The 19,845-nt window shown below is 38.0% G+C and overlaps 1 protein-coding gene across 1 annotated transcript in view; it reads left to right on the forward strand.

The window, feature by feature from the left end:
* Positions 1-19,845, forward strand: part of trip4 (thyroid hormone receptor interactor 4) — a 78,029-nt gene that overhangs the window by 32,119 nt on the left and 26,065 nt on the right. The window contains exon 12 of the mRNA XM_044354724.1: positions 470-572. Coding sequence (XP_044210659.1) covers positions 470-572 — 103 coding nt within the window. The remainder of the gene's footprint in view (positions 1-469; positions 573-19,845) is intronic.

A 19,845-nucleotide genomic window follows, 5' to 3' on the forward strand; every position in this document is an offset into this window, starting at 1 on the left:
AATAGATGCACACATAAATACAGTTTACTTGGTCTTGACAGTCTTATTAGTGCACAGTCAAGATTGTATGTTTGACAGTATGTACACACACAAGATAGTATCTGAAAATGTCTTTGTATGTGTTGGATTTTGGTGATGGTTATAATAAATTTTGTACTGCTCATAAGCAGTGCAACTGCTCTCATTAGCAGCTACATCATTAGTTGTGCAATTATTGTGCATAAGACCCTGAGAGACTCATAACTATCAGTTGCTGTCAGGCATGTAGTATTACATCAGGCATGGAAGACATCTTACATGATGTAGGCGTATAAACAGAGACACTCACTGAATGATTCATAACAGTGATACTGGGCATCATGAGACTTTAACATATTCCGTGAACAATATGTTCATGTTAGTTTTGCGTGAGATGTTCTTTTTTTTTTTTAACTGTTCTTTCCCTCATTCCTCCCCCTCACCCCTGCAGTTCCCTGATACCTGTGAGGAGTCCGCTTCCCCATTCGTCTTCATCTGCACCAGCCCCCAGGAACTGCTGGTGAAATTCCCCATGAAAGGGAAGCACAAGATCTGTAAGTCCTACTTCTTTCATGTCAAGGGAAGTGGAGTGGATGAAATTAGCCTGAGCAGACTAAGGATTTTTAAAAAATATTTTTTATCATTTTCTCCTCTGTGTTTATATGCTCACATGCATACATAAATAGACATGTAAAAGAATGATAATGCAAGGCAGAGTCCCTGATTAGTATATTTTCATTAATCATCAAAATTGCACACACATATAAACACACAAAGCATTCTCCCACATTCACATGTATAGATCCTCTCCAAGAGCCATCTGTAAAGATGGGATTTTGCTGTCAGGTTGCCTGGGGGACAAGCCAGGCCTGGATGTGCAATGTTGTTGCTGTATTGTGTGATTTATAATAGGGCTCAAACACATTTTCCCTCCGCTGCCATTGCTGCTGCTGCAAAATGATGTACCTGCAAGCTCTTTTGTTAATATTTCAAAACCCTCTAAAGACTTGAGAGGATTGTTTATGCAGCTGTGCCTCTTTCAGATCTTTCCAGATCGATGGAGAAGGCTTTTTGAGAGGCTCAAGGTAAAATGTAGCAGGAGTTGTGAGCTTTTTTCACTAAAACGGATATGATGACCTTGTCTACATTTTTGTGAAAATGAGGAACAGAAGGTTTTAAAGGCTTAGCACAGACTTGGACAGTGCAAAATGAAATGAAGTGTTAAACAGGATGTCAGCAGGTCTTTAAAAATGTGTTGAATTTGATCACTGATACAGAAGACTTCTGTGAATACATTTAAAGCGTTTGGCTACATTTAGATTTTGTCGGAATTTTGCACTTTCCTGTTACACTACATTTGGTCTAAAAATATGGCCTACTCATATGGGCCTCAAGTAATATTTTTGCATTTTCATTTTAGTTGTCTTAAATTGTTTATACATACATTCTAACTCTCATTAAAACAGTTTTTTTTAAATAAAAGGCTGGATTTAATGAAACATACAGACACATTCTTACAGGTTTTCTTTAGATTTCATGCAGTCTGTATCTACATTATTTCAACTGACAGTAGCTTGTGGTTTTATGAATCAGCAGCTTACTTTGTATTGCTAGATAAATAAATGTGGCTTTGTTGAACTTGGCCATAGTAAACTCTTAACCACTAATATACCTCATGATTCATTTCTACCTACAGCCAGATTTTTTCATTTCATTTGTGATAACTCCAAGTTTTCTCCAAAGGAGACAAATTAGGGATGTCACTTAACTGTGCAGTTTTTTCCACTTCAAAAAGGATCAGACTGCTAAGTCCTGCCTAAGACAAAACAGAGATGCTTAAAGAAGGCCTTTGTACTGTTGTTTTGTTTTGATGACATTTATATCATCCATAAAGAATTCTTATCAGTAGTAATTTAAGTAGGTTTTCTTTATTCTGAACCAGTGACATTTTGCATGTCATTACCTGCTGAGATCCTGTGGTAAAGTACAATGCTCTGTCTTTCTTTTTTATCCAACTGCCTTACAGCTTTGTTCTGTCTCTGGCTCTCACATGCGTAATTTGATATACCTATTCTCAGCCAAATGCACACACAATCATCATCATCACCACCACCAGTCAAAGGTTTGGACACACTTTCTCATTCAAGTGAATGGGAAGGTACCAGTCAAACTTTTGACTTTAGTATTTTCTGAAGATAAGTATTAATTCAAAGGATTAAGTAAATTAGTCTTCAAACTGCTGTTCTTGTTTGCTGAGATAAGATACACAACATTGCTACATAACATACCGGACATAACTTTAACTAACTCACATGTAAGAGCATTGATATGTGAAAATGTTCATCGTTATGACTTAATTCTGTGCATTTCTACAGTTTTGCATATATTGCATGCATTTGTCATGGTAATGTGCATTGGTCACAACATGCTTCCTGTTGTATAATCTACCTGGTTATATGGATTGGTTATCCTGACCCACTGGACCTACACAGTCTTATTCCCAGGTCGCCAGCTAGCTTTCACTATCTCACTCTCTTGCTCTCTTGCCCCCTTTTCCACCTCAATTCCCAGTGCATCTTACGGGTCAAGGCATTGCCGCTTGTCTTACTCATGGGGGCTTAGCACAAGTATTTTTTTGCTCCCCCAGCAAGATCCGCTTTTCACTTGCATTGCCAACCATCTCATGTCTTATCAGAATGAGTAAAAAAACAGGATGTACAGTTCTCTGATCTTCCTTTCCTTTCAGCAGATCCTCTTTATTACATAATGTTAACAGTTGATGTTTTTTTTCATATAGGCATTAAACATTAATGTGGTAGATAGTGTCTTTGGTAATATGTAAAAATTGCTTTTAGTGGCTGCTTAGATTGCAGAATTGCTTAAGGAAAGAATCAGTCATGTTGTAGAAAAAGGAAATGGAAGTTCTGTTGAATATTAGCTGGTAACTAACTTACAGCAACCAGCCTATCAGGTTATCAAGTATTAGCTGCTAAAATATAATGCAAGCAGAAACACATCCCATTAATGTCCTCTTTGTCTCCCCCGTTTAAATGTTCACTGTCATTTTAGTCTTGTTTTATTGTTTATCCCCATTTGCTGTTACCTTGGTAGGAACTACTCTTCTTAGACATTACCCACTTAGACAATATAACACAACAAAATTACTTTAAACTATACATATGGTATCATAACCATCACTTCTTTACTTCAGTTTTACTCGGCATGTGGCCTTCAGCTGCTTGAGTTTTTATATGAATGAGAATTGTTTTGATTTGTGAGACTAGCAAACCAACCAAATGAGCTCAAAGTTGCAGACAAGGTGGTTGTTTTTTTGTTGGATCGTCATTACTAGCAAACCTTTTTAATTACTGTCAGTATAATAAAATTGTATACTACAGCTGGAGGCTTGAAGGGACTGTAAAGCCAGCACATCCACATAAGGATGAACATTATTGGATGCATTTGGCAATTATCAAATAATGTATTACTGCCTCTCTCTCCCAGCCAGTTTTACAGTTGGCTTTGTAGATAATATGCTAGGTTATACTAGATGCAAACTCAGGTTGATCAGTCATTACCCTGGGGAGGAGTGTGTGACATTTAAAATGGCATACAGCCAAGGCTCACTCGCTGCAATAAGGGAGGTGCATTATGGTTTATGGTCACATCCTGTGAACATTTGTATCTGTGTGTGTGTGCCTCTGTGTAAGCTGAAGGTCAGTATGGGTGTTGAAAGCTATTTGGCTCTCTGTCATGAACCCACATTTCCTTTAGCTCTTCCTTCTAGCTATCCTTCACATCCCTGATTTTTTTCAGGTTTTTTTAATTAGCCTGACATCCTCTGTATGGTATGGATGTGTACACATTGCTATAAAAGTAAACCATATATCACTGTGCTCCTGACGTCGGTCCCCTACATATATATATTAGCTCTAATACAAAATTCCAACCCAAACCTGCTCTTCACCCTATAATAACATTTTTTAATCAACAAATTCACCTTTTAAGCTCTATTTCTTGTGAAAGTGCCAAACTGATTGCATTAGTTACCTAGCAGTCCATCTTGGAGGTTTCCATGAACGCAGATTTAATGTGTTGCATGACCTGTGAGCTTGTACATCAGCTGATCCTAAAGCTGTAGACACACTACATAATTTAAAAGCCAATTACAGCCCTAATCTGACCGTAACAACTTATTTTCAACATTATGGAGAGCCTTGCTTGGTCTCTGGAAATATAGGGCAGATCACAGTGGACAGGTCATTATCATGTAGCACTCAAGATGACTGACTTGAATCTTTTGCCCCACTACTGAACCTGAAACCAAGTGGGGTCATCACAATAACCAACCAAACATGTTTGATTTTATGACTAGAATCTCAACAAATCTGAACAATATCCTGTAGTCTGACTGAGTTTAGACTGCTGTAATCAATTCAGTGTGTTATTCTGACTCTTCACAGTCAGGTAGGTAGTTTGTTTCTGGGTCGAACTATTCCTGTTCCACCTCCTTCATCTGTTTAAACTGCACAAAGCTAGAATAACGTCTGTTCCTCGTGACAAAAGACTATACATTTCTGTAAACTTTAAACACACCCCCATAGTATTTTGGTTTATCTTTAGATACTTCCAGGTATTTGTTCACAGGCAGAACTTTGAAGTACCTCCAACTCAACTTAAATTGGAAAAACGCCATGCTGGGACTTTTGTTACTGAATGAGCCAGAAGCTGTTTCTTGCTGTTATACAAAACGAAGCATTAGGTAACCTGAGTATTATATTTGACCTTCCTATTATGATGCCTCCAAAGAATTAAAATCCTGTTGCTTCCAAGCATGAAGAGTGCATACCCAGTGTAATGTTCCATGAGTGAGTCAAATGGCTTTAAGCCTTGTTTAGAGAGTGCTCGACCAGCAAGAAAAAAAAAAGCACAAATCTCTTGTACAAGCACTCCTATCTTCAACTGACAAAAGCACTGCATTATGTCGAGTTCACACTGCACGATTTTAGCCCTGATTTTCCACTCGTTTTTGGAGATTGCCAACAAAAGCTCCAGATCAGAGGCAAATCGGCGTTTGCTTGGTGCTCACACATCAGTGCTCGATCGCTATGTGTGAACTGTTCAAAGACGCAATCTGAGAGCTCGCTGATGCCTCACAGATGCCCAAAAGATATTGAGCTGGCTAAATATCTGGACCTGTCAGGGAGTCCAAATGTTGTAGTGTGAAAAGTGTTGTGACTGGCGATGAGGGTGGCAACGAGTTACAGCCAATAAGACACGGGATGAGGCAGACACAGGACGATGACAGCAGAGCAAACTAATCTGCTGTCATCAGCAGCTGCTCCCTGAACCTCCTCTTGTCATGCATCTATTTGTATGGGGAGGGGGGACCACAATATGAGCAGGCAGCTACGTTTTCATTGCAAAATTATTTATTTACCTTATTTACCTTTATTTACACGCATCGCATCATTTCCCGTGTCACATCTGGTGTGTGTTTTCGTGACAAAATGTAGTCAGGAGAGCTGAGAGCCTCGTCAGGGATGCCTTCTGGTGAAAGATCTTGTAACGTGTGACCCCCCCGTCTTCAATCAGTCATGTAGTCTGCAAACCAAAAAGTCTTCAAGATTCCCGATTACAAGAGAGAAAGTTGTGTAGTGTGAACAGTACAGCGATCTGATGACTTTGAAAGTCATGTAGTGTGCCCATGGCACTAGACAAAGAAGTGCAACAGTTCAGGAGCAGTGAGTATTAAAATGTGTTTGATAAGCTCAAGGCATCTACAGCCTTTTGTTCAATATTGGATTTATTTAAGAAATCAGATTGGTGGCGTATTTGTTCTATAAAGATTCACAGAGGTTTATCTAGTGTGCTATAATGTCAAAAAAGTACATTCACACATGAGTTTAACATTTAAATTAATCTCTGTAATCACATACAGTGCTGCTCACAGAAAGTGTAAAGGGAAAAGAAGTAATTGTTACCCATTTTAGAAACAAAAGGGAGCGTCCTCTAATGGCTTTTAAAGAAGAAAAGGTCATTCCCAGCTCTTCACTCAGTTTGGTTCTGAACATATAACCCTTGTGATACTACGTATGAATTCAGTGAGTGCTTTGTGAACATTGGCTTATCTTTTTCTATAAAGATTAGTCACACTGATGGCTCTCCAGCAGATACAAAAGAGCTCTCTTTTGCTGAGGTTTGATCCAACTACAGGGTAGGAAGTCATGGATATAATTGGTAAGATGAGAAATTCAGCTCCAGCAGCAGGTCATGATTAGATCTTTTTATCTTTAGTCATGTAAGTCATTGACATGTATAATCTCAAAATCACTGGAGACTGGAGTCATTTCGAAGGACCACAAGGTCGACAAAGTAGATGTTGTGCCTTAAGCTTGAGGTGCCAACATAATTCTCTTCAGATTATCTATTTGATGTACAACAGGATTCTCAGGGACCTGAACACCCATGTTTCAATAGCCATTCAAACAGTTTTTTGAAATATCACTACACTTGTTTTTTGACAGCATATATACTGTAACAATGTTCTATCATCCAAACTATTTTGCTCTGTCAGCATCATATTCTAAGACTGTGTGAAGTTATAGATTAATGAAAATGGGCAGGAAAATCCACCCTAATACATAATTTAATATATATCATGAAAAGTGTAATTTTACTCATTAGTAATATCTATCCTTAATACCCAACTCTGTTATATTTGATTCCTATTATCCACCAATGATGTAAAGAAAAAAAGAAATAAAATAAAGAGGCTTTGCTTGATCTCCAAATAAAGGAGAATATATTTTTTACCAGTTGGGTGGTAATTGAGTATTTAAACTTTCTTATTTTCATTATGAATATGATAAAACTGTGCTGGGTAATTATCAACCAATTGTGAAGCCTTTATCTATGATTGTCTTGTTAACATATAGTTGTAATCTTCTGGTTGCCCATGGTTACTGGTGGTAACAGGAAGTGCAGTTTAATACCTCAGGCTCAGACTTCTGGGGCAGCAAACACTCTTTGAGCAGCTGCTCTGTGCAAGACAGTGCAGCAAACAAACGTATGTTGTTTAAATAAAGAAGTCAGTCAATAATTGGCCTTTATCCATCGTGCCATGAGCAACTGTAATCTGATTTCATGCTTTGCACGGTTTGAGTAGTTTTCCACACAAACAGCAGAGCACAGGAGTTGCTTACCTTGCTGAAAGGATTGGAGGTGTTTCATTACTCTCTGCAATATTTAAAACTCATCCGCTGTCAAAAAGCGCCAAAAATGACCATGACGAACAATCGCCATCAGCACAAACTTTGCTAATCTGCTTCCCAACTAAAGCTTTTAATGTGAAACGGCAGCTGTAGCAAATGTTCAGCATGCATTATCAATACATCTCTGACTTGATTATAGTAGAGTAGAGAACAATGACACTGATTACATGCATGTATTGTCTCATGTGCATCCCCTTGTGCGTAGGTAAGCAAAATGAATTTCACGCAGGAATGGCAGACTCCACCATTAATAATATAGAGTGATAATCACTGAATGTAAATACATTGAATAGCTACTGCAGAAACCAATACCATAAATAGTAACAAAAATAAGGTTTGATTTCAGAAAAATATGAAATATTAAAACTTTAACTACTGTTTTACTTCTCATATTCAGTTTGTTGAATTGACTCAATCTCCCGGTGTCCCGGTGTCATCCAGCAGCCATCAAGGGCTGCTGGATGACACCGGGAGTGTTATTTATACGGAAAAACTAACCCGCACATGCACGTATAATACAGCAACAGCACAAATAGTAACTTATTCACCAGTGAACGCTTGTCCTGTGATTTGTCTCCATTGCTCTGTTAAAAATGCAGACCACTGAAATCCAGTACACTACATATGAAGCACTCTTGTGGGAATTGCTTGAAGCAAAGTAATCTATATTCACTTGTTCCTGCCACATACCGAGGGACTAGTAGGTATATATCACAAATAAAGTATTCTCTTTATTTGTTTGTTTATGCAGTTAACATCATATCCCTTGTACACATTGCACTTCCTGCTCTGTTCTCAATGTCATTTGCATTTTACCACGCATATATTATCTGGCTGTTGCAATATGTATGGCTTTTACTCCTCCAATTGAACCACATATGGAAATAACACAGTATATTCCCAGTGAAAATATTGCATTTGAATGTTGCTCTGCTAACCATCAGCTGCACTGTTACCTTGTGATTACCTCTTTGTTTTATGTGTGAAATCGCAGCACCATGGGATTGCAAATAGAGAAAGCCAATTACCTAACAAATGTCCACCTTCTCTCCTGAGGTGGTCGTGTTTTTTTTTTTCTCCTCTATTTCTCCCCTATGCTCTTCTTCTGTCATCCACTGCTAGGAGACAGAAAGAGGTTAGAGCGACGGAAGTCCTTTTTTGGTTATTTATTCATGGATTTTCCATTTAATATTCATGCCTTTTTCAGGACTATCTGGGTGCAGAGGAGAATTTGCTGCCTAGGAGGCTGCCGGGGCCAAAAATCAGGTTTCAGCTCCAATGAGCCCAGCGGATGAAGGGAAGAGAGAGAGAGATAGATAGAGAGGGAACGAGAGAGCTGGGTTTCATGTGTTCTCTAGTAAATGAGAGGCAGGCCTTGAAGGTGACAGGCTGTGTTTATTACTGATCTGTCAGCCGGTTAATGGGGAGAGGAGAGGAGAAGAGAGGAGAGAGCTGAGCTGTTGAGCAGAGACCAGAGCACACAGGCATGGGAGCCCCAAGCAATAAACTCTGCCATACTAGATCCTCCTTGTCCTTACAGATTCAGTGACAACATTCCTGCATGCTGAACTGCTTCCACTGGCAACAGAGTATTTTGCTGTGCTCTTATGAAAACCGTATTTTTCAATTAACAAACATTAACAGATATAACATACTGCAGTTGCTTACATACTGCCTTGTACAAAGAAGACATTATCTGTTGAGAACGGTCTCCTCACCTTCATCTCAGCTGCAGCTTGGGGAGAAAATAACTTACATTTTTGGCTACCATTGGTGGTTACCATGAAGGTTATATATGAAAGAAGTGATCAATTTTTGCTGCAGATAAGGATCCAGGTGTCTATTGATTTTTTTTTTTTTCAAGTATTTCTTAAAATTTCAAAATACAGTTTGAAAACTTTTGCTATATCCACATTTTTCTCTCACTGCACTTACTGGAATAAGAAAAATCTGGCATGAGTTCTTCTCTATTCCATGATTATCACCTTGTATTTTGTTGAAGAGCCAGGCACAAATGAAGATTTATACTCTACTATTATCAAATAACATTTTTTTTAAGGATTCTGCAGCCTTGACTTTGAGATCTATTCTAAGAGCTCTGTAGTATTTGATTGCACTTGAGCTAAAACATTTTATCAGCTGCCCTTGGTAATGAAACCTCTTGGTTTTCCATCTCAGTAAAGGGTGAAAAGGCTGTGTAAGGAAATTGCTCTGTGTTGTAGCAATAGATTTGTCTTTTCTTATCTTAACCAAGCATTGTTGCCTTTATCAGTCACCATTACAAAATCCATATCAATCAGCATTTGACATGTCAGTGCTTTCTTTTGTCACGTTTTCTGCATGAATAACATGATTCTTGCAGTAACCATTTTATTTAGTCATTATTTGAATTTGAGCTAATGTAATTATTATTACAGTCTATTAAAACATTTGTGTGCTTCATGCATACATGTTATTATATTTGTGGCCCGTTTCACGGAGGCTATTTGCGAGCAGTGCTTACACGCAGATCACAACCAGTGGCAGCGTCATATTTCACAAATGGATGTTGGTTGCAAATGGCAGATAAATTTAAATTGCAGATAAGTGAGTTGCAAAAATGCTGTTTGTTTTTGATTAGATAAACATGTGAAAATAAGCAAAAGGGGAAATGATCCCAAGTTGAAAATAGCAGCTTGCATGTTGCAAATGTGGTTAAACAGGCCCTTGGGTTAAACATACATTATTTGGTGATACAGGCCTGAGAGATGCTTACATTGTCCTTTTCTGAGCTATTGCTGTTACTATATTGTTGCACAAACTAGTTTTCCTGGCAATGCCCCAAGGGCTAATACTGCTGAGGTTAAAATTAATTTAGTCTTCAGGAATAAAACACGGATGAAAGTGTAGCAAGGAGAGTGATGCCTGTTTTCATGCACTCAGCACAGTGGATTTGTCTGCCTTGTAACCAAATTATTTCCACGCTACAATTGATCGTCCATACTTTTCCTGGGAGAAACATAGTAAAAGCCTGCACATGCAGGTTTGGGCTCTTTACTTGTTTTCATACTTATCGGAGGCTTGTAAAGTACACAGCCAGTCATTCATTCTCAGTCACATGATCCAGGGTTCGGACGTTCAGATGTTAATGTCTCCACCACACAGTGTATGCAGTACAGTTTCTGCTATAGTCAGACATTTTTTTTTCTTATGTACCAGAATGGGTGAATGGAGACACACTCTACTTACTGGCTTCAATTCAACACAGCATTCACGCTAGTGAAGCTAAAATGTGTTTTTGTTTTCTGTTTTGTTGCATCATAGTTACTGTGCTCTAACATGTAATACATACAGTATGAGCAAAAGGATACACATTTCTATTTTAAGGTTTCTCTAGAAAATTGAATTTCATGACTGTGATACCAAAACTGAGTTTAACACATCTGTCCCTGACCTTTTTTTTTATTATACCCCATATTTTCCAGTGTTTATTATCTCTGTTTTGTCCATCTTTTCTCTCTCCCTACCTCTTTGTCTCTGTTCTAAGCCAGTGATCAATCTGGGTCAGCACTGAGAAGGGGGATGCAGACAGATGTGGTTTGCAGCGTGATCAATGTCCTTGATTAGTGAGAGATTACTCCTGTGTGTGTGTGTGTGTGTGTGTGTGTGTGTGTGTGTGTGTGTGTGTGTGTGTGTGTGTGTGTGTGTGTGTGTGTGTGTGTGTGTGTGTGTTCCACTGATGGGGAGAGGCCTGCTGCCTTGATTTTGTTAATTTGTCAGGTTAGGAACTGAGGAACAGTAGGTGGATTATTTGCACAGTTTAAGTAGCTGAAAGAGGTCGGGATGTTAGACTAGGCATTTTCAGCTGAACCAGTCGTGGCCAATGGGTCACTTAAGGTTGTTAAAAAAGCATCAGTAACTGTTTCCTCATAGCTGTAAAGGCATTTTTATATCAAAATCAAAAATGTCACAAAAAGCGAGTTATTTTTGTAGCTCAACTGACACTATGTGTTTACTGATGTGATGTAAAACATTTAGAATCTGATAAGGATATAACAGTCGATTTTCCTTTTTTTTATTAACATAAACAAAAATAATGTAATATAAACAAAAATAATCTACATAAATCCTTTAAACATTTTTTATACCTGGTTTTTGAGGAAACAAGCTGCACTGACATATCATCACCTTTTAAAGATGCAGTGTGTAGAATTTAGTGGCATTTAGCAGAACGGACTTGGCAGAAATGGAATATAATATTCATCAGTATGTTTTAATTTGTGTATAATCACCTGAAAATAAGAATAGCTGTATTTTCGTTGTCTTAGAATGAGCCCTTTATATCTACATAGGAAGAGGGTCCTCTTCAACAGAGGCCACCATGTTGCACCGCCATGTTTCTACAGTAGCCTAGAACAGACAAACCAAACACTGGCTCTAGAAAGGGCCTTTCGCGTTTTTCATGAGTTTCACAGCCACCGTAGGCTCGCCTATACGCTTGGAAGAAGAGGGGGAGGGATATTCAGTTGGTTGCAATCTGCAACCTCACTGCTAGATGCCACTAAATCATACACACTGGTCCTTTAAGCTCATATGATGAATTAGTTGCTACAGCAGTTGCCTATTTACACATTCAGCAGATATGGAGCCACATGAGCATTAATTAGGAGTCATGTTTCTGGCCACCCGATGAATGTTAGTCCAATTTTTACTCTCCTTTTAACTCAGTTTTGTTATCCACCAGCTCTTGGGGGAAATGTCTGTCTCTTTAGCTGCTAAATGCTCCACTACATTATGTAGGAGATGGAGCTATGAGAGTGGTAAGAGAGAATCAAAACAGTAAAATTGCAGGCCATAAAACCAAAACCATAAGCTGAAAGACACTATAAAGCTCTGTAGAGCTGCGAGGGACCGACAGTCACAACACCAATCACAGTACAAGCTACCCATTTCAAATGCAAGCACACAAGCGAGAAACTGTACAGTTCTAAAATAAGCCCGTCAGTGCTCTCTTGTAGACAAACTTCGTAGTGGCATCAGTGTTTTAAAATAACCTCAAACATACTATATCTTTGCAATTTCTTGATACTTATTTTCTGACATATACGCCGATATAATATATCTGTGATAAGCTGATAGGATGATTTATTGAGGGCTCTTATTAGTTTCGATTAGTTAGATGACAGCAACTAGATTAGCTATTTCAATGTCTAAAAGTCGTTCAAGAATTAATTGGAATTTGTTATCATTGTTTTGTGTCAGCTGGGCATGAAAACCACAAAATACACAAAATAGAAAGTGGTGAGTGACAAAAAATTAAAAATCCAATAATTATCGCATCCTTATTTTATTATGATTATTTCAGTTATGCAAAATGTATTGAACTATTCAAGTAAAGTAAAATGGTAGTAAGTTAAACCTTTGTTGTCCTGTTGAGTCAAAATGCAGCAATTAAAAACAAAACAAAAAAAAAATACAGATACATACACTTGAACACCCAGCCGTTTTATTTATTTATTGTATCTAGTACTCTAGTACTGGCAACTGAGTGTATATGTGTTTGAAGATTGCACATACAATCCCCATTTGTTTCATAGAACATACAGCGTGCCAATACAACAAAAAATGTGCCATCATCCAAATACTTACTGACCACATCATAGCTTTCTAAAGTAATTTTGTTGAAATTTATGTTTATGTTGGGCACACTAGGAAAAATATGGCATTACCTAATAGTATAAAGAGGGACCTGAGAAAAACACAGTTGTTTAAGTATAAACATTGACACTGCTGCCATAAGGCCATGAACTATTCTTTCAAAACACATCTCAACCAATATAATCACCTTGCTGCACTTGTGAGAAAGATCAACAGTAGCGATTTCCCTTAGAGGAGGTTGTCAGCTTTCCATCAGCTGTCAGTGTTTTCACTTTGCCTGTTTTCAAAAGAGCATTTGATTCTTGCAGTTTTCCTCTCCCTCTGAAAAGAAGCAGACAGATGTAATAGCCATTAGCCTCAGGGAGAGACAGCACAGATGTGTCAACAAGGCTTGACTTTTACAGTCCAAGTGAAGTCTGAGCAAACAGTGGCTGTGTAGAGCCCTGTGTGGTTGAGCAGTGATCCAGCGACACGGTCGCACAGCGTTGCCCCGGGACTCCAAACAGACCGTGACTCTAGTTCTCATTACAAGAGTAGGTCAGACCACCCCAATACGGAAAATAAATAATGCAGGGGAAAACCTGAGTGCTGCCACCTCACTGACAACATCCACACAACCTTGTCCTTCATGAGTAAGTGGTTCAACCTTTTATATACTCCTACTGTAAGCTGTTTTTTTTATAGCCCTACTGTCAGTTAGGACTGCAACTAAGGATTATTTTAATAATCAGTTTTTATTTTCTCTATTCAATGAATCACAAAATAATGAAAAATACAGTTTCCTAAAGCCCAAGGTGACCTATCCTCAGATTGCTTGTTTTGTCTGACTAACAGTATAAAATCCAAAAATATATAGTTTACTATTAGAAAACAGCAACCCCTCACAATTTAGAAGCTAGAGCCAGTGGGTTTTTGCATTTTTGCAACAAAAAAATAGTTTATAAATTAATCAATTATCAAAATAGTTAGAAAATCAATTAATTGTTTGGGCTAGTGTCAATCTGTCTGCCGTTTGACAGATCTAAGTATCTACCTCATATGATCCAAATCCACATATTCCCTCCGTTCTTAGTTTCTCATGGCTCCCAAAAACCCTTGAAAAATCCAATTCTTTATCTTAATTTGATCTCAATTTCCTCTAGCAGTCGCAATGGAAAGTCCAAGATGAAAGAGTTGAAATTCTAATTAAGTTGTAATGGCAGCAGCAAGTTTTTTTTTTTTCCTCCACCCTGCACATTTCTCCCTAGTCAGCCCTCTCCCTCCCTGTATGTTTAGCTTGATCTCTTCAAATTTATTTCCTACATTGTAACCAGAGGCAAGAGCCCTTGACTTGCTGCCCCCACAGCCGCAGCCAAGGCAGCCATTTAAGTTGTGATTAAAAATTAATGGTTGAGTGAGAGGCAGCAGAGAGGGAACAGGGGAGGGCAGAGAAAGAAACAGACAATGCTTGAGCAAGAGGATAGGCTTTGGAGAGGGGAACAAGACCAAGCAGCAGCTGCTCCCTGATAGTGGGCTGGAAGGTCTTCCCACAACTCTGCTGTGTTTAACTGCTCTGCTCAAACCCTACCATGAATATTGCATTACCGCACTATAGGGCTCCTTGTGTTACCCCCACTGAGTGTTGAGCAGAGCTGCAGCAACAGTGCAGGAGTTTCCAAGTCAAGCCTGCCCCCACTGAGAGGGGAGTCCACATTGAGGTGTCCTCACCATACAAACTAGACCAGTTTTAGCACCACATAAGTGACAGACTAAAAAAAAACGACCCTTGTTTCATTACATGTTTCCAGCAAATATAGTTAGCACAGCCACAAACAATTAAACGATATTTACTGCCATTTATAACCATTGTGACTGTCTTTTTGACTTGTGAGCTCTGCTGGAGCTGTTAAAAGCATTCCTTCAAAGACTTTCCAGCTTTGTTATGAAATGGTTTCCAGTTACTGAGGAAAAAAAAGGACAGTGATGGTTTTCATCAATACAAACATGCGTGGCCACAGTGGTTGTAAATTGTATTTTAATACGTTTTAGCTCTGTGTTAAATCAAATCTTTCTAAAGAAAGTCAGTGGAATGACAATCAGTTTGAGTCTTGCCCAGCCAATTTGGTGCATCTGTCTGATTCTCTAGCCATTTCTTTAAAAGCTAAACAGAAATACCATGGGGCCACACAAGGTCCTGACCTTGACTTCACCAGATGATGAGTACTGGCACTTACATCACAGCCTGCCCTTTTCTTCCTTATGGCCTCTTTCTCTGTACCGTTTCATTACAGCATTTCTCAAAGTCCATTACCCGGTGATATGTGGACTTATTTCAGTACTGCCAACATGGTTTTCCTGCTGTATAGTTCAAGATTGCAGCTGAAGTGCTTTGATTCCATACCCAATTAAACAGTGTAAAACATAGAATAACGTTAAAAAAAAAAAAAAGCTATGGTAGCATTTTACTAAGTAATGAAATTGAGTCCACTAAAGCTTTATAGCAGGCAGATTATGAAGTAAAACTGAAAGTAAACATAAATTAAATATCCTCTTTGATTGCACCCAGACATTGTGTGTGCATGCAACTGCAGTACTATGGTAGGTCAAAGTTGCTTCAAAATAGCAAGATCTAACAGATAGCCTGGCGAAAACTTTTAATGTTCCCCATTCCCAAATAAAACTTGTCTGATTGTGCATGTGTTTTTCCTATTCACTTTGTTGTGACACTAAAGAGTACTTGTTTGTAAGATATATTTCAGACTATCTTCCTGCTGTGTCTTTGATATCAAACCCTTTCTGAAGCCTTCCCAAAAGAACCTTGTGGTTGACAAAACTTGGATGTAGTTTAACCACAGCTGTCTTAAGAGAAGATGGAAATAGGCTAGTCTGAAGAGGGCCATTTACAGTAGTTCAAATGTTCTTAGCTATTCAACAAAATTCTGCTTTAAGTAATGAACATGAGCATATGAAGCTGAACATTTTGGAGGGTTTAAGATCAGCAGCAGAAAAGGAATGACATGACTGCGCAGGCAGATTTAGATTAGAAGCATTAGCAATAGCACATCTTAATGACAGTTTTTCATGTAAAACCTTTAAAACTCACTAAACATCTCTTAAATGTAGGTGGATATGAGTACTGGTAATCAAATAATATGTGGATTGGTGTGATTGTAGCTCAGTAAGGTTGAGAGAATCAAATTGTCACAGGTTCTTGGAAATTATTTAAGTTTTTCTTTAGTTTATTGGTCTCTCATGTTTTCTCTGCCACAAAGATTTTTAATCACAATCTACAGTACAGTTTTAGTACCAAGGAGAACCTGTTGTTCAATTACTTATTGTGCTGTACAAGGAGCTCCTAACATATGGTTTGGACATCAAGGAGAGGCATTTCTTTAAATTATATTATAGCATTATACTATAGCATATTGCAGTATTCTGGTTCTCTTAATTGTTAGGTCAAAACATTGACTGTGAAAATCTGTTAAAGCTGTCATATTTGGTTGAAAAGTTACTGTATGTTTCGAAACTCTGTGTTATTCTAAGGGTCTAAGGGTAGATAAAATTCTCCAACAATAATGATTGTTTGAGAGGTGTAGGAGGTAGTTGATAATATATCTACACAGTTGGATAGATAACTCAAGCCCCTTTGTGCGGTCTACATTATCTAACTGTAAACATTGAAGGCTTGCATGTCAGAAAGGGGGCATTGTACATAAATTGTATGTTATCTCTGTAAGAGTGAGGTATGGCACTACTGGAAATGGATATCATCGAAGAATGTCAGGTTTAAGGTATAATCAGATTGGTAATATGCTCTTGCCACCTCCTCTTCATCACCCACCTCCCTATTGCTACACTCTGCTCTTTCTTGTTTTTTCCATGCTTCTCACATAATTTGTTAATTCTGTCCTATTTCCTCTGCTGCTGCCATCACTGTTCTTGCTCTAGGTGTTATTTGCAATGCTAATGAGGCGAGGCAGCAAGTAATGGTTTGTAGGGAAAATAAGCTGCCTGGAAAGATGCTGATATGGTAATATGGCTTGCCGTGGCACATGGACAATTCTCTTGGAGGGTGGCTTCATCGTTGCACATGCAGTGTCATTGTTTAAATTTTACTAGATCTCATGAGCTCTGTCAAATGAGCAAAAAAAGAGAGAAATAATGGTTTAAAATCTGTTTAGTGTAGTTATGCTTTTAAATTGCTGTGTCTTTATACAAAGCCTGACATTTTATCAAGTAGTATACAGAGTACACAGATGTTTTACTTTTGCAACATCTGAATTTATTGTCAGTAGCAGTATTTCAACAGAATCTCTCTCTGGTTTCTGATCAAAAACATCAAAAACTATGCGTAAATGTAATTTTTAAAAGAAGATGATGTATTTGTCAAACACACCAGTAGTCAAAAATAGATTATTATTACAATTATAAGCAGCAACAATTACTTTAGACCAATAACTGATAGAAAAATCACATTTTTTCCTGAAGACAGAAGTATATTGTCTATTTCTAATGTGAAGGAACCTGCACTGCCCCCTTGTCTCTAGTCTAAATTTTTGGGGAGATAATAACTGCACATTCCATAATTGAGTTTAGGAGCCTTTCATTTTCATCCTGACATCTCTAGGAACAGATGTAAAGTGTGAGAAGCCCTAACCTTGCCTTCTCTCATCACTGTAGGGACCTGATTATTCTTTAGTAAGCCAACATGCAAGGAACTATTAGTCACCATCAGGCAGTTTTCAGTAGGCAGCTCCCCACTTACTGCATCTCCCTTCTGTTCATGTGATTGAAATTACAGTCACGCCAATAGCACAGGCAAGTAAATGGATTATTGAGCAACTGTAAGTGGCTCGCTCTACAGAGCTGCCTCTGTGTGCTCTCTGGCCAGATACAAAAAAATCTAACAATAGCACTACACTGCTTGTTCCAGCTCTCAGCGGACTACAATGGGTATTTCCTTTATCGTTTTACAAATGTATTTTTTAGTGGGAAGGATTTCACACCCTGTTTACAGTTGGTTTTATTCCAGCCACATCTATTTAAAAGGTAAATACATGTATTCATTTGGCTTAACTATATTCTCTGAATCATTGGCCTCACTTAAAATCATGGTTTGCCAAAAAAATGTTGCCAACTCAGTAGAATTTTCTCTCTTATGATCTCGTCAGATGCCTACATGAAGTTGGTTCTGCTTACTTTATATACAATCCATCAAATAGTGTTAAATGTTTAATGCATTTGACCCAGGGATGCTGAAATGTTTTGACAAGTTGACCATTTTTGCCGGGATTGTTTGCATACAGAAACTTGTGCCATCAGAATCATTTGAAAGATGTTATAATTGTGTAAAAATTCTACACATACTTGTCTTGAATATGTAATCCACACAATTTGTTTTGCAATCCCATCCATGTTTTCATCTCTCATCCCCCAAATATAGAAGACTTACTTCCTCAAGTAAGAAATATTACATGACTTGAGTGCTGCCTCTCAGATATTGCCGATACTTGGTTGCAAACATATACTATCTCATCATCAGCATATAATGCAAGCTTGTGACTCATGATATTGACTGTAATTTCTTGCATTTTCTCTTATTTTGCCAAAGCTTCTGGTGACAGAGTACATCCCTGACCCTTGGATTGTTCCAAATTTATATTGTCTATGAGACATTAATTCATTCTGGCAGTAGGAGCTGAGTATAATTGATGCCATCAGTTGAGTTTTCAGTGAATCCATATTGTTCTAATACCAAAATATATTCACACAGGATAAAAGATCATTCATGTTGTTATTCCTAAACATAAAGAGAATATGTGCTATCATGTTTGGTATCCCCTTCCAGTACCTTTGTATTAGTATGAATCATACAATATCTAGCATGACTCTAGATACACACCGTTTGTCCTGGTTTTGAACAAAAATCAATCTTTATGAGCTGCATAACATGTAATTTTTGCTCTTTTTATTAAAAGCAGTAATTATCACTCTCCATGAAAGTGGGATAGATGTTTTCTCAAGTGTCCAATTAAAAGAAGTGTACCAGCATCAGATCATCTCTGAAGACCTTATTGCACCCAGCTGGTAGACCATCCCCTGGTGTTTTATTATTCTTTAATTTATTCAAAGTAATGTCTAGATTTTCTTTTGTAATTTCTAATGTCTGTTTTGATTTCTGCCTATTGATGTTCATAAATTAGTGGAGAACCAGTCTTACACACTGTAGGGGCTCCCTCTTGGCAGACGGCAAAGTTTCCTTCTTTCTGTTGATCTGACCAAACGGCTTGTCTCATCCCACTTAGTTCTTTTTCCTTTGTTTGTTGTCCCGGAGTGAAAGGGAAAGATGGAATAAAGTGGATGGAGTGAATGGGTTGTTTGAGTTGGACGAACTAGAACATTTATGGAGGGGAGGGGAACAGAAAGAGGGGGTTCATGTGTTTGTTTTAGCAGTAGTCAGTAGGTTATGTGTGGATTTTCTGTCTGTGTACATGCACTATGTGTATGAGAGGGATTTAGCTTACCCTTTTCTGAAAGAACAACAAAAATAACCATATTGGTTCAACTGGCGTATGATTATACTTACTGTCGATGAAAGCCTTTAAGCCTCTCTAGAATTTGCTCAGACTGAATTACATCAATTTTGCTCCGTGTGCACCTTGGAAAACACTATGGAGTCGCCTTACTTGTTCTTTTACAGAATGAGTTTTTAACTGACAAACACATACATATATAGTATTTTTTCAAAACTTTGGAATAATTGTAAGAAATTATATGTTTCAGTGATTTGGAAGTGTACATACATATAAATTTACAGCTAAAAGATAAATATGGTATGGAGTTTAGTTAATCTTAAAGAAGAGATGGTGGCTGTAGCTGTCATCAGTGTGCACCAGCGATGGTGTGTTCATGAATGCTGCAAGCTGTAAGTGCTGAG

The sequence above is a fragment of the Thunnus albacares genome, chromosome 1 (genome assembly GCF_914725855.1).
Source record: "Thunnus albacares chromosome 1, fThuAlb1.1, whole genome shotgun sequence".
Taxonomy (NCBI): domain Eukaryota; kingdom Metazoa; phylum Chordata; class Actinopteri; order Scombriformes; family Scombridae; genus Thunnus; species Thunnus albacares.